The sequence below is a fragment of the Physeter macrocephalus genome, chromosome 5, assembly GCF_002837175.3.
Source record: "Physeter macrocephalus isolate SW-GA chromosome 5, ASM283717v5, whole genome shotgun sequence".
Taxonomy (NCBI): domain Eukaryota; kingdom Metazoa; phylum Chordata; class Mammalia; order Artiodactyla; family Physeteridae; genus Physeter; species Physeter macrocephalus.
In genome coordinates, this window is record NC_041218.1 from 37461533 (window position 1) to 37478873 (window position 17341).

At 35.2% G+C, this 17341-nt stretch overlaps 1 protein-coding gene and 1 pseudogene across 1 annotated transcript in view; one reads left to right on the forward strand and one right to left on the reverse strand.

Annotated features, from left to right (window-relative positions):
- SAMTOR (S-adenosylmethionine sensor upstream of mTORC1) overlaps positions 1–14067 on the forward strand; it is a 94719-nt gene extending 80652 nt beyond the window's left edge. The window contains exon 5 of the mRNA XM_024129882.3: positions 10877–14067. Within this exon, the coding sequence (XP_023985650.1) occupies positions 10877–11506 (630 nt within the window). The 3' untranslated portion in view covers positions 11507–14067. The remainder of the gene's footprint in view (positions 1–10876) is intronic.
- Positions 8189–10474, reverse strand: LOC102978816 (protein-L-histidine N-pros-methyltransferase-like; annotated as a pseudogene).
- Positions 14068–17341: the final 3274 nt, after the last annotated feature.

The window sequence follows — 17341 nt, forward strand, 5'->3', positions numbered from 1 at the left end:
CTGTTGGTGGGAATGTAATTTGGTGCAGCCACTATGGAGAACAGTATAGAGGTTCCTTAAAAAACTAACAATAGAGTTACCATATGATTCTGCAATCCCACTCCTGGGCATATATCTGGAGAAAACTCCAATTTGAAAAGATACATGCACCCCAGTGTTCATAGCAGCACTATTTACAATAGCCAAGACATGGAAGCAACCTAACTGTCCATCAACAGATGAATGGATAAATAAGATGTGGTATATATACACAGTGGAATATTACTCAGCCATAACAAAGAATGAAATAATGCCATTTGTGGCAAAATGGATAGACCTAGAGATTATCATATTAAATGAAGTCAGACAGAGAAAGATAAATAGCATATGATATCACTTACATGTAGGATCTTAAAAAATAATGATACAAGTGAACTTATTTACACAACAGAAACAGACTCACAGACAGAATACAAATGTATGGTTACCAAAGGGGATAGTGGGGGACGGGTTTGGTGGGGAGATAAGTTAGGAGTTTGGGATTAACATATACACATTACTATATAAAAAATAGATAAACAACGAAGATGTACTGTATAGCACAAGGAACTATACTCAGTATCTTGCAATAATCTATAATGGAAAAGAATCTGAAGAAGAATATATATATAAATGAATCACTTTGCTGTACACCTGAAACTAACACAACATTGTAAATTAACTATAGTTCAGTTTAAAAATGGTTAAAAATAAAATTACATATACCATAAAAAAACCCCACTTATTCTTTTCATCACAGTAATACACTAAAAAAGAAACCTACAGCTAACATCATACTTAATAGTGAAAGAAAAATGTTTTTCCAATAAAAACTGAAAAAAGAACAAGATAAGGTTACTCTCACCATCTTTATTCAGCATTCTCTAGAGGTTTTAACCGGTGCAGGGAAGCAAGAAAAAGCAACGATAGGCATCCAAATTGGAAAATAAGACGTAAAACTGTCTTTGTTCACAGATGACATTGATTATCTATTACATTATTCTGTGGAATCTACAGAGAAGCTACTAGAACCAGTAAGTGAGTTTAACAAGGTTGCAAGATATAAGATTAACATATAAAAATCAATTCATATATACTGGCCACAATCAACTAGAAATTTAAAATAGTACCATTTATAATAGCATCAGAAATATGAAGTATTTAATATATGAACATATATTTATATAAAATATAAAGCTGACAAATATATGGCAAACCTGTATATTGAAAACTATAAATTATGAAGAGAAAGTAAAGAAGACCTAAATGAGTAGAGATATATACTGTGTTTATTGGTGGAAAAACTCAATATCTTTAACACATCCATTTTCCCAAAATTGATCTGTAGATTCAGTGCAATCCTGATCAAAATTCTAGCAGGTCTTTTTGTAGAAATTGAAAAATGTATTCTAAAATTTGTGTGGAAATCCAAAGGTCCTAGAGTAACAACTTTTTAAAAGGATAGTGTTGGAGAGTTTCAAAATTTATTTTAAAGTTATAGTAATGAAAACAGTGTGGTATTAGTGTCAAGATTATCAATGAAATATAACAGAGAGTCCACAAATAGGGCTAAACCCCTTATAGGGGTCCCAGAGGGAGAAGAGAGAAGAGGATCAAAAATGTATTTGAGAAAATTATGGCTGGAAACTTCCCAAACCTGAAAGAGAAAAAAAACTCATATCCAGGTACAGGAAGCACAGAGGGTCCCAAAAAGATGAACCCAAACAGACCCATATCAAGACATATCATAATAGAAATGGCAAATTTAAAGAGAGAATTTAAAGACAGCAAGAGAAAAACAAAGAGTCATATACAAGGGAATTCCTGTAAGGCTCTCAGCTGATTTCTCTGCAGAAATTTTGCAGGCCAGAAGGGAGTGGCGTGATATATTCAAAATGCTGAAAGGGGAAACCTGCAAACTAGGATACCCAGCAAAACAATTATTTGGAATAGAAAGCAATAAGAACTTGCGTATAAAAATTTTTTTTAAAGAAAAGAAAAAGAATAGAAAGCGAGATAAAGAACTTCCCAGACAAGCAAAAAATAGTTTTATCAGTACTAAGCCTACCCTAAAAGAAATGTTAAAGGGTCTTCTCTAAGTGGAAAGAAGTAAGGATCTACAGGAAAGGGAAAATCCCACTAGGAAAGGTAAATATATAGTAAAGACAGAGAATCAATTGTGAAAGCAACTGTAACTGCAATAAACAGTTAAGGGAGAATCATGCAGATGTAAAATATGATGTCAAAACACAAATGGGAGGGGAATTTAAAATGTAGATCTTTTAGAATGTGTTTGAACTTAAATGACTAAGTTTAAAATAAGTAGATATATTATAGGTCAATACATATGAACACTGTGGTAACCACAAATAAAAAAACTTAAAATAGACAAAAATTAAAAAGAAAGGAACACAAGCTTACTACTAAAGAAAGTTCATCAAACCACAAGGGAAGAAACAAAAGAAGAAAAGAACAAAGAACTACACAAACAGCCAGAAAACAAGTAATGAAATGGCAGTAAGTACGTACCTATCAATAATCGGTTTAATGCCAATAGACTAAATGTTCCTATCAAAAGACATAGAGTGGTTGATTGGCCTAAAAAACAAGACCCATCTATATGCTACCTATAAGAGACTCACTTCAGAGCTAAAGATACACACAGAATGGAAGTGAGGGGATGGAAAAGATATTGCATACAATGACAAGAAAGTGGGGGTAGCAATACTTATATTAGACAAAATTTAAGAGTGTATAACAAAAGACAAAGGCATTATATAATGATAAAGGGATCACTACAATAAGTTTTACACTCATTAGCATATATACATCCAACACAAGAGCACCTAAATATATAAAGCAAATAACTAACAGACATGAAGGGAGAAATTGACAAGAATACAATAATAGTAGGGAACTTCAACACCTTACTGACATCAATGGACAGATCACCCAGATAGGAAATCAGTAAGGCAACAGTGGTCTGAAATGACAGAATGGACCAGTTGGACTTAATAGATATCTACAGGACATTCCATCACGAAACAGCAAAATACACATTCTTTTCAAGTGCATGTGTAATGTTCTCTAGAATCAATCACATGCTAGGCCACAAAACAAGTCTCAACCAATTTAAGAGAATAGAAATTATATTGGGCTTCCCTGGTGGCGCAGTGGTTGAGAGTCCGCCTGCCGATGCAGGGGACACAGGTTCGTGCCCCGGTCCGGGAAGATCCCACATGCCGTGGAGCGGCTGGTCCCGTGAGCCATGGCTGCTGAGCTTGCATGTCTGGAGCCTGTGCTCCGCCACAGGAGAGGCCACAACAGTGAGAGGCCCATGTACAGAAAAAAAAAAAAAAAAAAAGAAATTATATCAAGCATTTTTTCCAGCCACAACAGTATGACACTAGAAATCAGTTACAGGAAGAAAAATGGGAAAAGAACAAATGGGGAGGCTAAAACAACATGCTACTAAAAAAAAAAACAATGGTTCAATTAAGAAATCTAAGAGGAAATCAGAAAATACCTCAAGACAAATGGAAATGGAAACACAACTTTCCAAAATCTATTGGATGCAAAAGCAATTCTAAGAGGGAAGTTTATCACAATACAGGCCTTCCTCAAGAAAAAAAATCTCAAACAACCTAATTGTGGACCACCTAAAGGAATTAGAAAAGGAAGAACAAAGCCCAAAGTCAGCAGGAGGAAGGAAATAATAAAGATCAGAGAGGAAATAAATGAAATAGAGACCCCAAAAATAATGGAAAAGATCAATGAAACCAAGAGCTGATTTTTGAGAAGACAAACAAAATTGATAAACTTTTAGCCAGGGTCACCCAAGAAAAAAAGAGAATCCAAATTAACAAAATAAGAAATGAAAGAGGAGAAATAGCAACTTGATACCACAGAGATACCAAAAAAAAAAATTAAAAGAATACTATGAACAGTTATATGCCAACAAATTGGACAATCTAGAAGAAATGGATAAATTTCTAGAAACATACAACTTGCCAAGACTGAATCAAGAATAAACACAATTTGAACAGGCTGATCACTGGTAGTTTAACTGAATTTGTAATTTAAAAGAACGCCCAGCAAACAAAAGTTCAGGACTGGATAGCTTCACAGAGGAATTCTGCCAAACGTACAAAGAAGAGCTAATACCTTTCCTCTTCAGACTAGTCCATAATATTGAAAAGGACAGAACACTCTGAAATTCATTCTACAAGGCCACCATTACCTTGATACCAAAAACAGCCAAGACACTACAAAAAAGAAAATTGCAGGCCAATATCTTTGATGAAAAGAGATGCAAAAATCCTCAACAAAATATTAACTAACCAAATCCAACAATACATTAAAAAGATCATACACTATCATCAAGTGGGATATAGTCCAGGGATGCAAAGATGTTTCAGTATTTGCAAATGAATGTGATACACCACATTAACAAAAGGATAAAAGTCACATGATCATCTCAATAGACACAAAAAGCATCTAACAAAATTTAACATCCATTCGTGATAAAAACTGTCATCATAGTTGGTATAGAGGGAACATTTCTCAACATAATAAAGACCATTTATGACAAACCCACAGCTAACTTCATACTCAACTGTGAATAGCTAAAAGCCTTTCCTCTAAATTCAGTAACTAGACAAGGATGCCCACTCTCACACTTCTATTTATCATAGTAGTGGAAGTCCTAGCCACAGCAATCAGGCAAGAAAAGGAAATAAAATGCATCCAAGTTGAAAGGAAGAAGTAAAACTGTCATTACTTGCAGATGACATGATAGTTTATATAGAAAACTCTGAAGTCTCCACCAAAAACTATTAGAACTAATAAATGAATTTAGTAAAGTTGCAGGATATAAGGTTAATATATAGAAACCTTATGCTTTTCCATACATTAGTAATGAACTATTGGAAAGTGAAAGTAAAAAAAAATCCCATTTAAAATCACATCAAAAGGAATAAAATACCTAGGAATATACTCAACCAAGGAGGTGAAAGACCTATACTTTGAAAACTATAAAACAACTGATGAAGGAAATTGAAGATGATACATAAACATGGAAGTGTATCCTGTGCTCTTGTATTGGAAGAATTAAGGTTGTTAAAAGGGCCATACTACCCAAAGCAAACTACAGATTTAATGCAATCCATATCAAAATACCCATGACATTTTTCACAGAACTAAAACAATTAATCCTCAAATTCATATAGAATCACAAAAGACCCCAAGTTGCCAAAGCAGTCTTGAAAACAAAAACAAAAACAAAACTGGCGATATCATGCTCCCTGGCTTTAGACTATACTACAAAGCTACAGTATTCAAAATAGCATGGTACTGGCACAAAAACAGACACATAGATCAATGGAACAAAATAGCCCAGAAATAAACCCACACACCTATGGTCAATTAATCTATGACAAAGGAGGCAAGAATATAAAATGGGCAAAAGACAGTCTCTTCAGCAAGTGGTGCTGGGAAGGTTGGACAGCTGAATGTAAGCCAGTGAAGTTAGAACACGCCCTCACACCATGCACAAAAGTAAACTCAAAATGGCTTAAAGACTTAAACATAAGACATGATACCATAAAACTCCTGGAAGAGAACATAGGCAGAACACTCTTTGACATAAGTTGTAACAATATTTTTTCAGATCTGTCTCCTAGGGCAAAAGAAATAAAAGCAATAATAAACAAATGGGACCTAATTAAACTTAAAATCTTTTGCACAGCTAAGGAAACCATCGACAATACAAAAAGACAACCCACAGAATGGGAGGAAATATTTGCAAATGATATGACTGACAAGGGGTTAATATCAAAATATATAAACAACTCATACAGTTCAATATCAACAGAACAAACAACCCAGTCGAAAAATGGGCTGAACACATGAATAGACATTTTTCCAAAGAAGACATACAGGTGGCTAATAGGAAGGAAGATGCTCAACACTGCTAATTTAGAGAAATGCAAATCAAAACAACAATGAGATATTACCTTATACCTCAGAATGGCTGTCCTCAAAGTCTGCAAATAACAAATGTTGGAGAGGATGTGGAGAAAAGGGAACCCTTGTACACTGTTGGTGGGAATGTAAATTGGTGCAGCTACTAAGGAAAATAATATAGAGGTTCTTCAATAAACTAAAAATAGACAACCATATGATCCAGCAATTTTACTCCTGGGTATATATTAGAAGAAAATGAAAATAGTAATTCAAAAAGATAAATGCACCCTTGTTTTCATAGCAGCGTTATTTACAATAGCTGAGATAAGAAAGCAACCTAAGTGTCATCAACGGATGGATAAAGAAAATACACATATATACACATACACACAGGTATATACACATACATACACACACAATGGAACCTTACTCTGCCATAAAAAAGAATTAAATTTCTGCCATTTGCAAAAACATCGTTGGAACTAGAGAATATTATGCTTAGTAAAATAAGTCAGACAAAGACAAATACTATATGATATCACTTATATGTGGAATCTAAAAGATAAAACAAATGAATGTATATAGTAAAACAGAAACAGACTCACAGATATAGAAAACAAACTAGTGTTACCAGTGGGGAAGAGGGAAGGGAAGAAAGGCAAGATAGGAATATGTGATTTATAGATACAAACTACTGTGTATAAAATTGATAAGCAACAAGGATATGTTGTACAGCACTCTGGAATATAGCCATTTCATAATAACTTTTAATGGAGTATAATCTCTAAAAATACTGACTCACTGGGCTATACACCTGAAACTAATATTATAAATTAACCATATTTCAATTAAAAAAGAAGACATGGTTAAAAGAATGAAAAGACAAGCCATAATCTGAGAGAAATGTTTTCAAGTTATATATCAGATTAAGGACTTGGATGAAGAATAAAGAACTCTGAAAATTCAATAAGAAAATAGGCTTTTAATTTAAAACAACCCAATCATTTTTCACTATGCAAAAAAATTGAACAAACACTTCACCAAAGAAGATACCCAGGTAAACATCACTACTCATTAGGAAAATCCAAATTAAAACTTCAATATACTACTACACACCTGTGACTATGATTAAAATTTAAAAGCCTGGTCATTCCAAGTGTTGATGAGGATTTGGAGGAACTGGAACTCCAATAAACTGGTAGAAATGTAAAACTCAGTATAATAAGTGCTTTTGAAAATAGTTTTGAAGTTTCTTTAAAAGTTAAACATGCACGTACTGTATGATCCAGCCACCCCTTTCCTCGGTATTTGCCCAAGACAAATGAAACATGTCCATTCAAAGACAAACAGGAATGCTCATAGCAGCTCTAGTTGTAATAGCCAAAAACTAGAAACAACCAAGTTATCTATGAAAGGTATATGGATAAACAAAGTGTGGTATATCTTAATATAGTAGCCTACCTCAGCAATTAAAAAGGAATAAACTATCAATACAAGCAAAAAAATGGATTAATCTGAAAATAATTGTGCTATATGAAAATAAGAGTACAGTATTCTGTATTATTCCACTTATATAAAATTCTAGAAAATACCCACTGATCTATAGAGATAGAAATCACATCAATGATTGCCTAGTGGCAGAGGAAGAACAGGGAGGGTACAAGGAAGGGATTATATAAGGGGCACAGGAAAACTTTGGCAGGTGTTGGATCTATTCATTAATTTGATTGTAGTAGTGGTTTTATGAGTGTATAAATGTTAAAACTTACCAAAGTGTACACTTTAAATGTTTGTGTGTCAGTTATACTTCAGGTTATACATCAGTTATACTGCAATAAAGCTATCCCCCTGCCCCAAAAGGAGCAAAAGGAAGAAGAAAAACAATCTTTCTCCATGTAGGTTCACGTAGTAGAACATTTCCTAATACATAGTCCAGATGCTTATGTGACCAGCTTGTCTACACACTAACAGAATTGAGGGACTAAGGTATTAGCTCATATCTTTGATAATTAATTAACTATTGTTATATATAAAGGTAACTAATTTTTATCTAATTTTAAAACTGCTTTCTTACTCTGGATTATTTCCACAGAGTTTTTTGTTTTTTTTCCATCTCCAAAAAAGTTTATTAGCATGATTAAAAACATTTTTTGAATAATGATAGAATTTCTAAACATAAAAGAGTATCAGTGGCTATATCCTATAACCAGTATTTGCAACTGGATGGACAGCTTTATTGCCAGTCTTCATTTTTTTTTTTTTTTTTTTTTTTTTGCGGTACGCGGGCCTCTCACTGTTGTGGCCTCTCCCGTTGCGGAGCACAGGCTCCAGACACGCAGGCTCAGCGGCCATGGCTCACGGGCCTAGCCGCTCCGCGGCATGTGGGATCTTCCTGGACCGGGGCACGAACCCGTGTCCCCCGCATTGGCAGGCGGACTCTCAACCACTGCACCACCAGGGAAGCCCCTGCTAGTCTTCATTTTATTAAAGACAAGCCATATTTATTGGTTCCATGTGAAGTCATGACTGTTGCTTTGCCTGAGAATGAGTCCCTACTGCAATTAAGTATAAAAAAAATCTTCCAGGTGAACTGGTTTGCAGGGCAGAAATAGAGACACAGATGTAGAGAACAAACATATGGACACCAAGGGGGGAAAGTGGCCAGGGGCATGGTGTGATGAATTGGGAGATTGGGATTGACATATATACACTAATATGTATGAAATTGATAACTAGTAAGAACCTGTTATGTAAAAAAATAAACTAAAATTCAAAAATTCAAAAAAATACATATATCTCCCATAATCGGAGTGTGACCTGCATTACTGAGTAAAGAGTTAATAAAAATCCTCAAAGAGTTGGGTTTTTGTTTTTCAAAAACATTTTTTACACACCACAAAGAAATAATTAGTATTTGGGCTTTTAAAATTCCTGCATGATATTTAGAATGGCAGTCCCCAAACGTCCTCCCTTCACAAAATTGAGAACACAGACCCTCTTCTGGAGCATACATTCTTGGGGTGAACTCTGAAGACTTCAACCTCCACATGTTTATACTGCTGGTTTGAGAACAAAAACAGCGTCATCCAGAACGTAGTAGTCTTTATACATGTCACCTTCACACAGGTATGGCAGTCTGGTGAAAGCTTCGATAACAGAACCAGCTTTTCTGAAAACTTCAGGCAGACTGTTCACTTGTTCTTCCCAGTTCTATCCCTTGATTTCCAAAATTTCTGATGGTTTATCCCACTTGCCATCTATGTTTTCCACATAGGGATGAAAAGGTAAGACCAGAGCAAGGATGACCCTGCCTCTAGTTGGCTCCAAGACACTTCTGATATCTTTTAACAAAGTCAGGGGCTGATCACAGCGGTCCAGCAAATTCAAGCATATGATGATATCATACTGGAACCCTGTATTCTGCCATTCATTTTTACCAAGCACTCTGTATTTCTTCTTCTGAAGCTGCCATATCATAGTTTCAGACAGCTCAGTGGCATAAATTTCTTCAAAATGAGGGCTCATGATTTTTGTGACTTCTCCATCTCCAGCACCTAAATCAAGAAGTCTGTGGGTTTTCCAGTCTGGATTAATTTTAAGCAGTCGCTGAAACTGATCTGGTGAAAACACAAACATTGAGCCTCTTCCTAGCAACCCATTGATAGATGTTCTAGACATAAACTGGCTAAAAACAGATGACACAAAAGAGTGATATAATTGGATAAATAGCCAGCCCGATTTCTCAGTGCTGTTGTTTAGGTCTGTGTTCCTTGATCAAGGTAACTCTGAACCAAGACAGCCTGGAATGATTCGCATAGTTTCTCTCTGTTGCACACAAACCACTGGTGGTTCTTCCTGCCGCCTGCGGCCGCCGCCAGCCCACCCCGGTCCGCTCGTCATGTTCACGTACAGGGAGCGGGTGAGCGGGCTTCGCAGAGTCCACATCCTCCGCGCCAGCCACACGGACGCCGGGCTCAGACACAGCCAGCCTGCGAGCAGTCTCATCGGGGGCCACGGCCACTTGCTCCGATCACCGCCGGTGCCGGGGCAAGGAGGAGGACGCGCTGCCGTCTCCAGCCGCCGCCGCAGCTGCCGCCCAGGATCGAGCCAGCGCGCCAAACTCGCCCATCCAGCCCCTTCAGGGCAGAGGCGGAGGGTCTCCATAGAGTTTTAATATTCAGCAAATGATACAGTGCTGTTTATTTCTTTACTTGTAGTGTATCTCATGGTCATTTGACTCAGTTAATTAAATTTAATACATAGTTTGTTTCAAGCCGGAGATTAGCTTTTTAATAGAATCAATATATTATTAAAATTACTTTTGAGATGGTTAAAGTTAATGGTTGAAAAGATGTTTTTCATGACCTTAAAAAGTTCTGGTATTTCGCTTTTACACATTTATAACTGCTTTCATTATCTTCTTTGACTTCTTTGATTCATCTTTATTTCATGGTATTTCTTGTTTAAAGTTATTTTTATATTAACCTGTTTTTTGGTAACTATAAATGTTTAAGTGAAAGTGAATATAAATATGACTAAGTTTAGAAATAAATCATCCCTGTAAGCTCTTACCCAAATAAAATTTCAAATAAACCCTTATTATTTTTAAAAAATATATACTTAAACATTATTTCTAATTTTTAATTAACTGTTACTCAGAAATAGTTTTTTAAATGATGACTAGAAATTCTTTGGGCTTAATTACTCTGAGATTTTTCTGAGTAAAAGTTTTGGTTGAATAAGTCTGTGCAAGTGGAATATTTATAAGGGAAAGGTACATAATTAAAGCTTGAATTATATAGAAATGCTATGAAATAGCTTGGTTTAAAATTTATGTAATTAGGTGGAGGTAATCTTAAAATTCTTAACATGCCTTGTTTTTCCCTTTCTGCAGAGTGTGTATAAATGTGACTTCCTGAATTTGCAGCTTCAGCAACCACTGCAGCTTGCACAGGATGCTGTAGATGCCTTTTTGAAGCAGCTAAAAAACCCTATTGATTCTCTTCCTGGAGAACTTTTCCATGTGGTTGTTTTCTCTCTCCTTCTTTCCTATTTTCCATCACCTTACCAGCGATGGATTTGCTGCAAGAAAGCCCATGAACTGTTAGTGTTAAATGGTTTATTGCTTATCATCACACCTGATTCCTCCCATCAGAATCGTCACGCTATGATGATGAAAAGCTGGAAGATTGCTATAGAGTCCCTGGGCTTTAAACGTTTCAAGTATTCAAAATTTTCACATATGCATCTGATGGCATTTAGAAAAACCTCCCTAAAAACCACAAGTGACTTGGTTAGTAGGAACTATCCAGGGATGTTATATATTCCTCAAGATTTCAACAGTATAGAAGATGAGGAATATTCTAACCCTTCCTGCTACGTTCGATCAGATATAGAAGATGAACAGCTAGCATATGGTTTCACAGAGCTCCCTGATGCTCCATACGACTCAGATTCTGGAGAAAGTCAATCCAGCTCTATTCCTTTTTATGAGCTAGAAGATCCCATATTACTTTTAAGTTAATATAAAAGCAAAAGGCCCTTTCAGTCCAGACTCCTAAACTTAATTGCTTACACTAATCAGAAATACTAACATGAACTCAGTACTTAAAACCTGCTTTGCATAGAAGAAATGCAAAGGTTTACAGAGTTTGCTATTTTTTTCTACTTCTGGATTTTAAAATTTATTCTTATATAGAAAGCTTAAAGTTTCACGCAGAGTGACTCCTGTCATAGCAGAAACCACTGTTATTTTAGCATTTAGCACTAAGATATTATAGAAAGGTACCTTTTTCTCTTTAGTGCTATTGTGAAAAATGAAGCATAATTTGCTATGTATTTTTCTTATTTTCATCTTTTCAGTGTTGACTTTAAACCATTGCAATGAGAAACTAAGATATGTAGAAAGCTGTAGATTGCACTTTGATGACTCACAAGTTAAATGTGACAGAGATAGATTGGTTTAGTAGTTTTGTGATGCACTTATTCTTTTTTCTAACTAAATTGTTACCTGTTATAGAAAGCCATTTTGGCTCAGTTTTGTCTGATGATTGAACATTCCCCAAACTTTTTGGAATTGATAATTCTTATTTTTTCTTGCTTGCTCATTTGGCAGCATCAGACATTGGGGAGATATTTCCCCCAAAGTATGTATTCTAATTTGATTAGCATAGTACAGTAAACACCATTGCCAGAATAGAGTTTTCATATCTTTCGTGTTGATTTGGGCCTTGGTGTTAAGTATATTTAACGGTGAGAATTCACTTTTACTTTTTTACATTTAGGTTTCATTTACAGAATTTTCTGTTTAAGCAAGGAACAATATAATACTCAATACTGACCCGAAACACATTTGTGAAAGGGTTTGCACTTGTAAGAGAGCTTATGTTCTACCTAGACCAACCTTAATAGGGTCCTCACCTTTCCATTAAGGAGGTGCTGCACTACAAGTCTGGAATTATATAGAAAAATTTTAAATTAACCCTCTGCTGGTAATCTCATAAAATAGTTTTGACGTTTCGGTATTCTAATTTCTATCTAAATCCTAGCAGAAATTTTTCTTTGAATATATAAACCATTAGTTGGCTGTGGGAATTTTCCCTTTCCACATTGATAAATGCCTTTCTGTGTTTCTGAATCAGAAGCAAATGATTAAGGAGAAATATATGTCCAACAAGACAAGATTAGTTTAAATGGCTAAGAACATTTAGTCCACATTGTCTTGTCAGCCAGCAATTGTCATGTAAACTATCATTTTTAAGAGTGCCACTGTGTGGATTTTTTTTCAAGTGGTTATTACATTAAAATTACCTCATACTGAGGTTTTTGCACTGAAATATCACAGTTTCAGATTTCATGGTTAATGTTGTGTGTGTGCGTTTTTAAAGGAAATTTGCATTTTCAATAGTTGATCCTAAATTCATAAACTGAACTTCTTTACTCTGATAAAGGTGTTTTTGTGCTTATTGTGAATTGCTGTAGTTAACTCTGAATGTCAAACTTTATTTAGAAATAAAAAATTTACTCTTTAAGATATAAATGGTTGAGTGTGTATACCCAATATTTCAAATTAAATTTCACATTCTAAATTAATGAAAGTAACAAGATTGTAATTAACCTAAAAGTCAGTTGAGTAAATGCAATAAATATTGGTTGCTCAAATATGCCAGAAGTAACTTGAAGTTTTTCATTTACTTTCAATAGCATAAGATTACTTAATAATAAGGAATAATTAGGACTTTCTTTCCAATTAAGAACTACAGGTCAAGTCTTGTAACTCGCCCAAAAGAAGAAAAAAAAACACTGTGTTCAGGGTAACATAGAAATGTGTGTTGTTAGTACCTCCTTTACCATACGGTCCGTTTTCTGTGATTTGGCTAAATGCTATCTTAAAGGCAAAGAAAAGCAACATACCAAACAAAAGTGCTTTGAAAGTAAATGAAAACAGTGCTTTTGAGAGGCTGGTGTAAGTATTGATATATGACCTTGGAGTTAGCCCATGTGTTACAGCTAAAATGTTGGTGCTATAAATTCTTCTGATTGTTTACAGATGTTGATTCTGCTTATGCTCCAAAGTGTGCATGATGTATTTTAAGTAGTACTTTAAAGAAAAATCTCTTTATAAAAATCTGTACTCTCACTTAGTATAAATTTGTTTGGATTTATAAATCTCATTTGTTACTACTACTGTAAATTCATCTTCAAAATTAGGTTGGCGCAAGATTTAAACTAATATGTATTCCACCAAAGCCAATTCAACATATAAATGTTAAAATATAAGCAGTCATGTGGGTTGGTGCCAGATTATATATGTAATGACACAAGAAGTTATTAGAGCCTTTAATACTGTATGGGTACTCTTGAGAATGATTTTGTTTGGATATGAAGAAGTTAAGGGGCCTCCTGTCACATTCACAACAGTATTCTCCAAAATAATTTGATGTTTCAAAAACAAATGATCATTTGCTTGGTTTCTTCAGGATTATGACTAGATCAAGTGGTTTATATGGTAGTTGCCAAGTGGTGGGAGGTGGCTTACCTGAAAATGTATGTTTGTGTTTGTTGTATTTTTTCACATTTTGTGAACAAAGCACATTTATTAAAAATTTTAAATTTTCTAATATTCCTTGTCTATTATTTACGAACTGAAAGTTTTGTGGTCTTGACCTAATCTCACTAAGTGATTTCAGAATTGGGAAGCAATTTAAAACTTAAATGACTTAGAATTTTCTATCTGGTTTCATCTAGTCCAGTCCCTTAATTTCATAAATTCATTCACTGAGATCCAGAGAGCTCAAGTGACTTCCCCATTATCATGCTATTTACCGACGAACAAGGACAACAAACAACAAATTCTAGTTCATTATATGTCAACTATATCATACCCTGCTTTCCTTGAAAGTTAATTACATCCAAGATAATTTACCTAAGTATATCAGTTATTTTAGGACAGCAGATGGCTTTCTCATGATGTGAAAGAGTTCTTTATTCATTAAACAGATATTTGAATTCTACCAAGTGCAATATTCTGGGAAAACAGCAGGGCTTGGTGTGTTCACAGTCCCCTCCTTTCATTGGAACTTACGAGCTAATGAAGACGACAAGCATTCTACACAGAGTTAACATCTGTATAAGTATCTGTATAACATCTGTATAAGTAGGAATGATTGCCTACTGATCCTATACCTTTGCTCCTGCTTAACTTCCTTGTTTCCTAAATAGAACAGGAGGCAAAAAAATTTTAAAACACAACAAAAACTGTTTAGCAAATCACAAACATATTGTAGATAAGAGGGATGTATTGTTCATCCCTCCAGAAAAGTGCAAACTGAAAATAAATTCTGATTGTTAAAGGCAGGGAAAAAATGGAATTGAGCTTTTGCTCCATTTTCCCACACTTTCTGAGCACAGTGCTGCAATGGTATTCCTCTTCAAAGAGTCCACATACTAGGTAAGTAGAATGTAGACAAGAGCTGGCTCCTTGGTGTTGGAAATTGTTAGACAGCAAAGGTGAAAAACATACCTCTAAATTACTAGTCCAAAAAAACATAATACAAACATTTATTACAAAGAATGTTTGTATTATAATTATTTTATTCGTTCCAAAAACTTGATTTGCAGTAACGTGCATGATAGTTCACAATAAAACATTCATGTCCATGATCAATTGAACACAAAACTCCCCAAAATTATTAGTGGTGGCCTATATTACATAATACCCAATAAACAAGCATGCTACAATAGCTAACAAATTAAGACCTCTAAATGTTATAAAAGGAGAGAAGTATTAGGTTTTCTAAACCCTATTTTGTCTTAGAGATATTCAAACCTTAACAATTGGAATCTCTTAATTTATTTTAAACTCAAGTTTGAATGTATGTTTTATCCCCAGTTTGTTTCAGAATGAGCTCGGTAGTTTAGTATGTATTTTTCAGATAAGAATTTGTTACAGATGGCACTACTGAGTGGTAACTTTGAGTCTACATAAGCAGCGTTCAACTGTGAATTTTATTTTTAAACAGAACACCTTTGCTCAATTAATAGCTATTCCACTTTTTGCAATAATATAAAGCACTTGTTATTCATGTCACTGCTTGTCTTTAGTAATTGAATATATTCATAACTGTTTTGCACTATAGATTTTAACAATTTCTAAGATTGGGCCCATCAGTAGTACCAAAGATGGTACCTATGTTTTTTAACTTACAGGAAGATACAAAAAATTAGGTCATAGGCGTTGACTGCAGGATTGTTTCTTGAATTTGTCAATAAGACTGTAAAACATAAATTTGTTAATATTGTTGGATTGCAATACCCATGTAAATGATAAAAGTAGTAGGAAACATTACTCAAAAGACAAAACAATGCCTGGTAGCATTTCCTGGCACTGGGCCTATTTGCACCTCTTTACAGAGAATAGCAGGAGAATGTACATGCATTTTTACTGCTTGTATGTCTTATCTATTGAAGGCAGACACAACCAAGTAAATCAGTAATCTCCTAATGACAACATTCTTTCCATATACCTTTGAGCTGGTGTGTGGGGGGATCAGATATCTAGAAGAATATGACTTGTTGTCACATGAGGCTATTATGGAATCCACATGTAAGTCATTTACATTTATTCCCTAGACCTACAAATCTTTCCTAGAGTTAACTAATGCCTCTCTAGCTATTCCCATTGCCTTCTGCCAAGGAAAAAGAGTACAAACATGGCCATGGCCAGTATTAATTTAGTTCTCCCTCAAACTCTTGTCCTGTAACATATCCCCTGTTTGGAGAGAGTTTGCTGAGACAGGCTAAAATATGTAGGAAAGATAAAGTCATCCAGAAACAATTATAGCTTTTAAATCGCCACAGGCCTTTTCACTAGGAGTCTAAGAGATAACATTCCCAAAGCCAGGCCTAGAAGTAAAGTAGATGCATGATTGCTGGAAGGAAGAGAGGTAAGCAGGCTAAATCCCTGGAGCCTGCCTGCAAGTAGAAAGATGCTTAGGAAACAGACCTGAGACAGAAAGAGGGTCTAATGGCTTGACTGTAAAAAGAAGCTTTTATGTTTTTCAACCCCATTGAAATATTAGCACAGATTAAAGTACCAGAGTACAGGTTACTGGGGAAAAATAGAGACCTGGGAATTTAAAAGTTAAGATAACATTTTGATAGGAAAAGGTCTGGATCTTGTGTGACCAGAACTATTATCAAGGTAGGATGGAGCCCGGTGGCCTGGAGAATGATGCCAATTGGAATGAGCTATAGAATGGGAGTTAGAATGTCACAAACCATCTCCTTAGTTCTGCTTGATTCATCATTTGAGTCTTCATTACTACACTATTGCACTAGACTAGGTACTGTAAGGAATAGGTGTCTGTTGTGCTCTTCAGAGCTAACAATGTAACGTAAGAAAAAAAAATACATTTGCATTAATATGAAGCAAGAAAAACTTTAAAATTGAAGAATAGTATATTCTGGCACTGCTGCATTTGGTGATACATATCAGTGAAATCTGTTCATGTGATTATGGCACACTGTTCATAACCAATCTAGATGCAATTAAATATGGGTATCTCTCATCATGGAAGTACCAAATATAAATGATGCCCCTCCCTGCCTCTCCCAATTCAACCTCCTACACTCTCTCCTTCACCTTCAATGTTAACCCCCTGGGGGTGGGGCAAGGGAGAACCAAGCCTGTGCTCACCTTTGCAACAGCTAGTCCCTCTGCCTAGAATTTCTCCCTCTTATATTGGATTTGCATGGCTAGCTGATTTTTGCTAATCAGATCTTAGCTTGCACGTCACCTCCTCAGGAGGATCTCCCCAGTCCACATAATCTAAAGTAGTCTCTGCATCACTCTATCTGA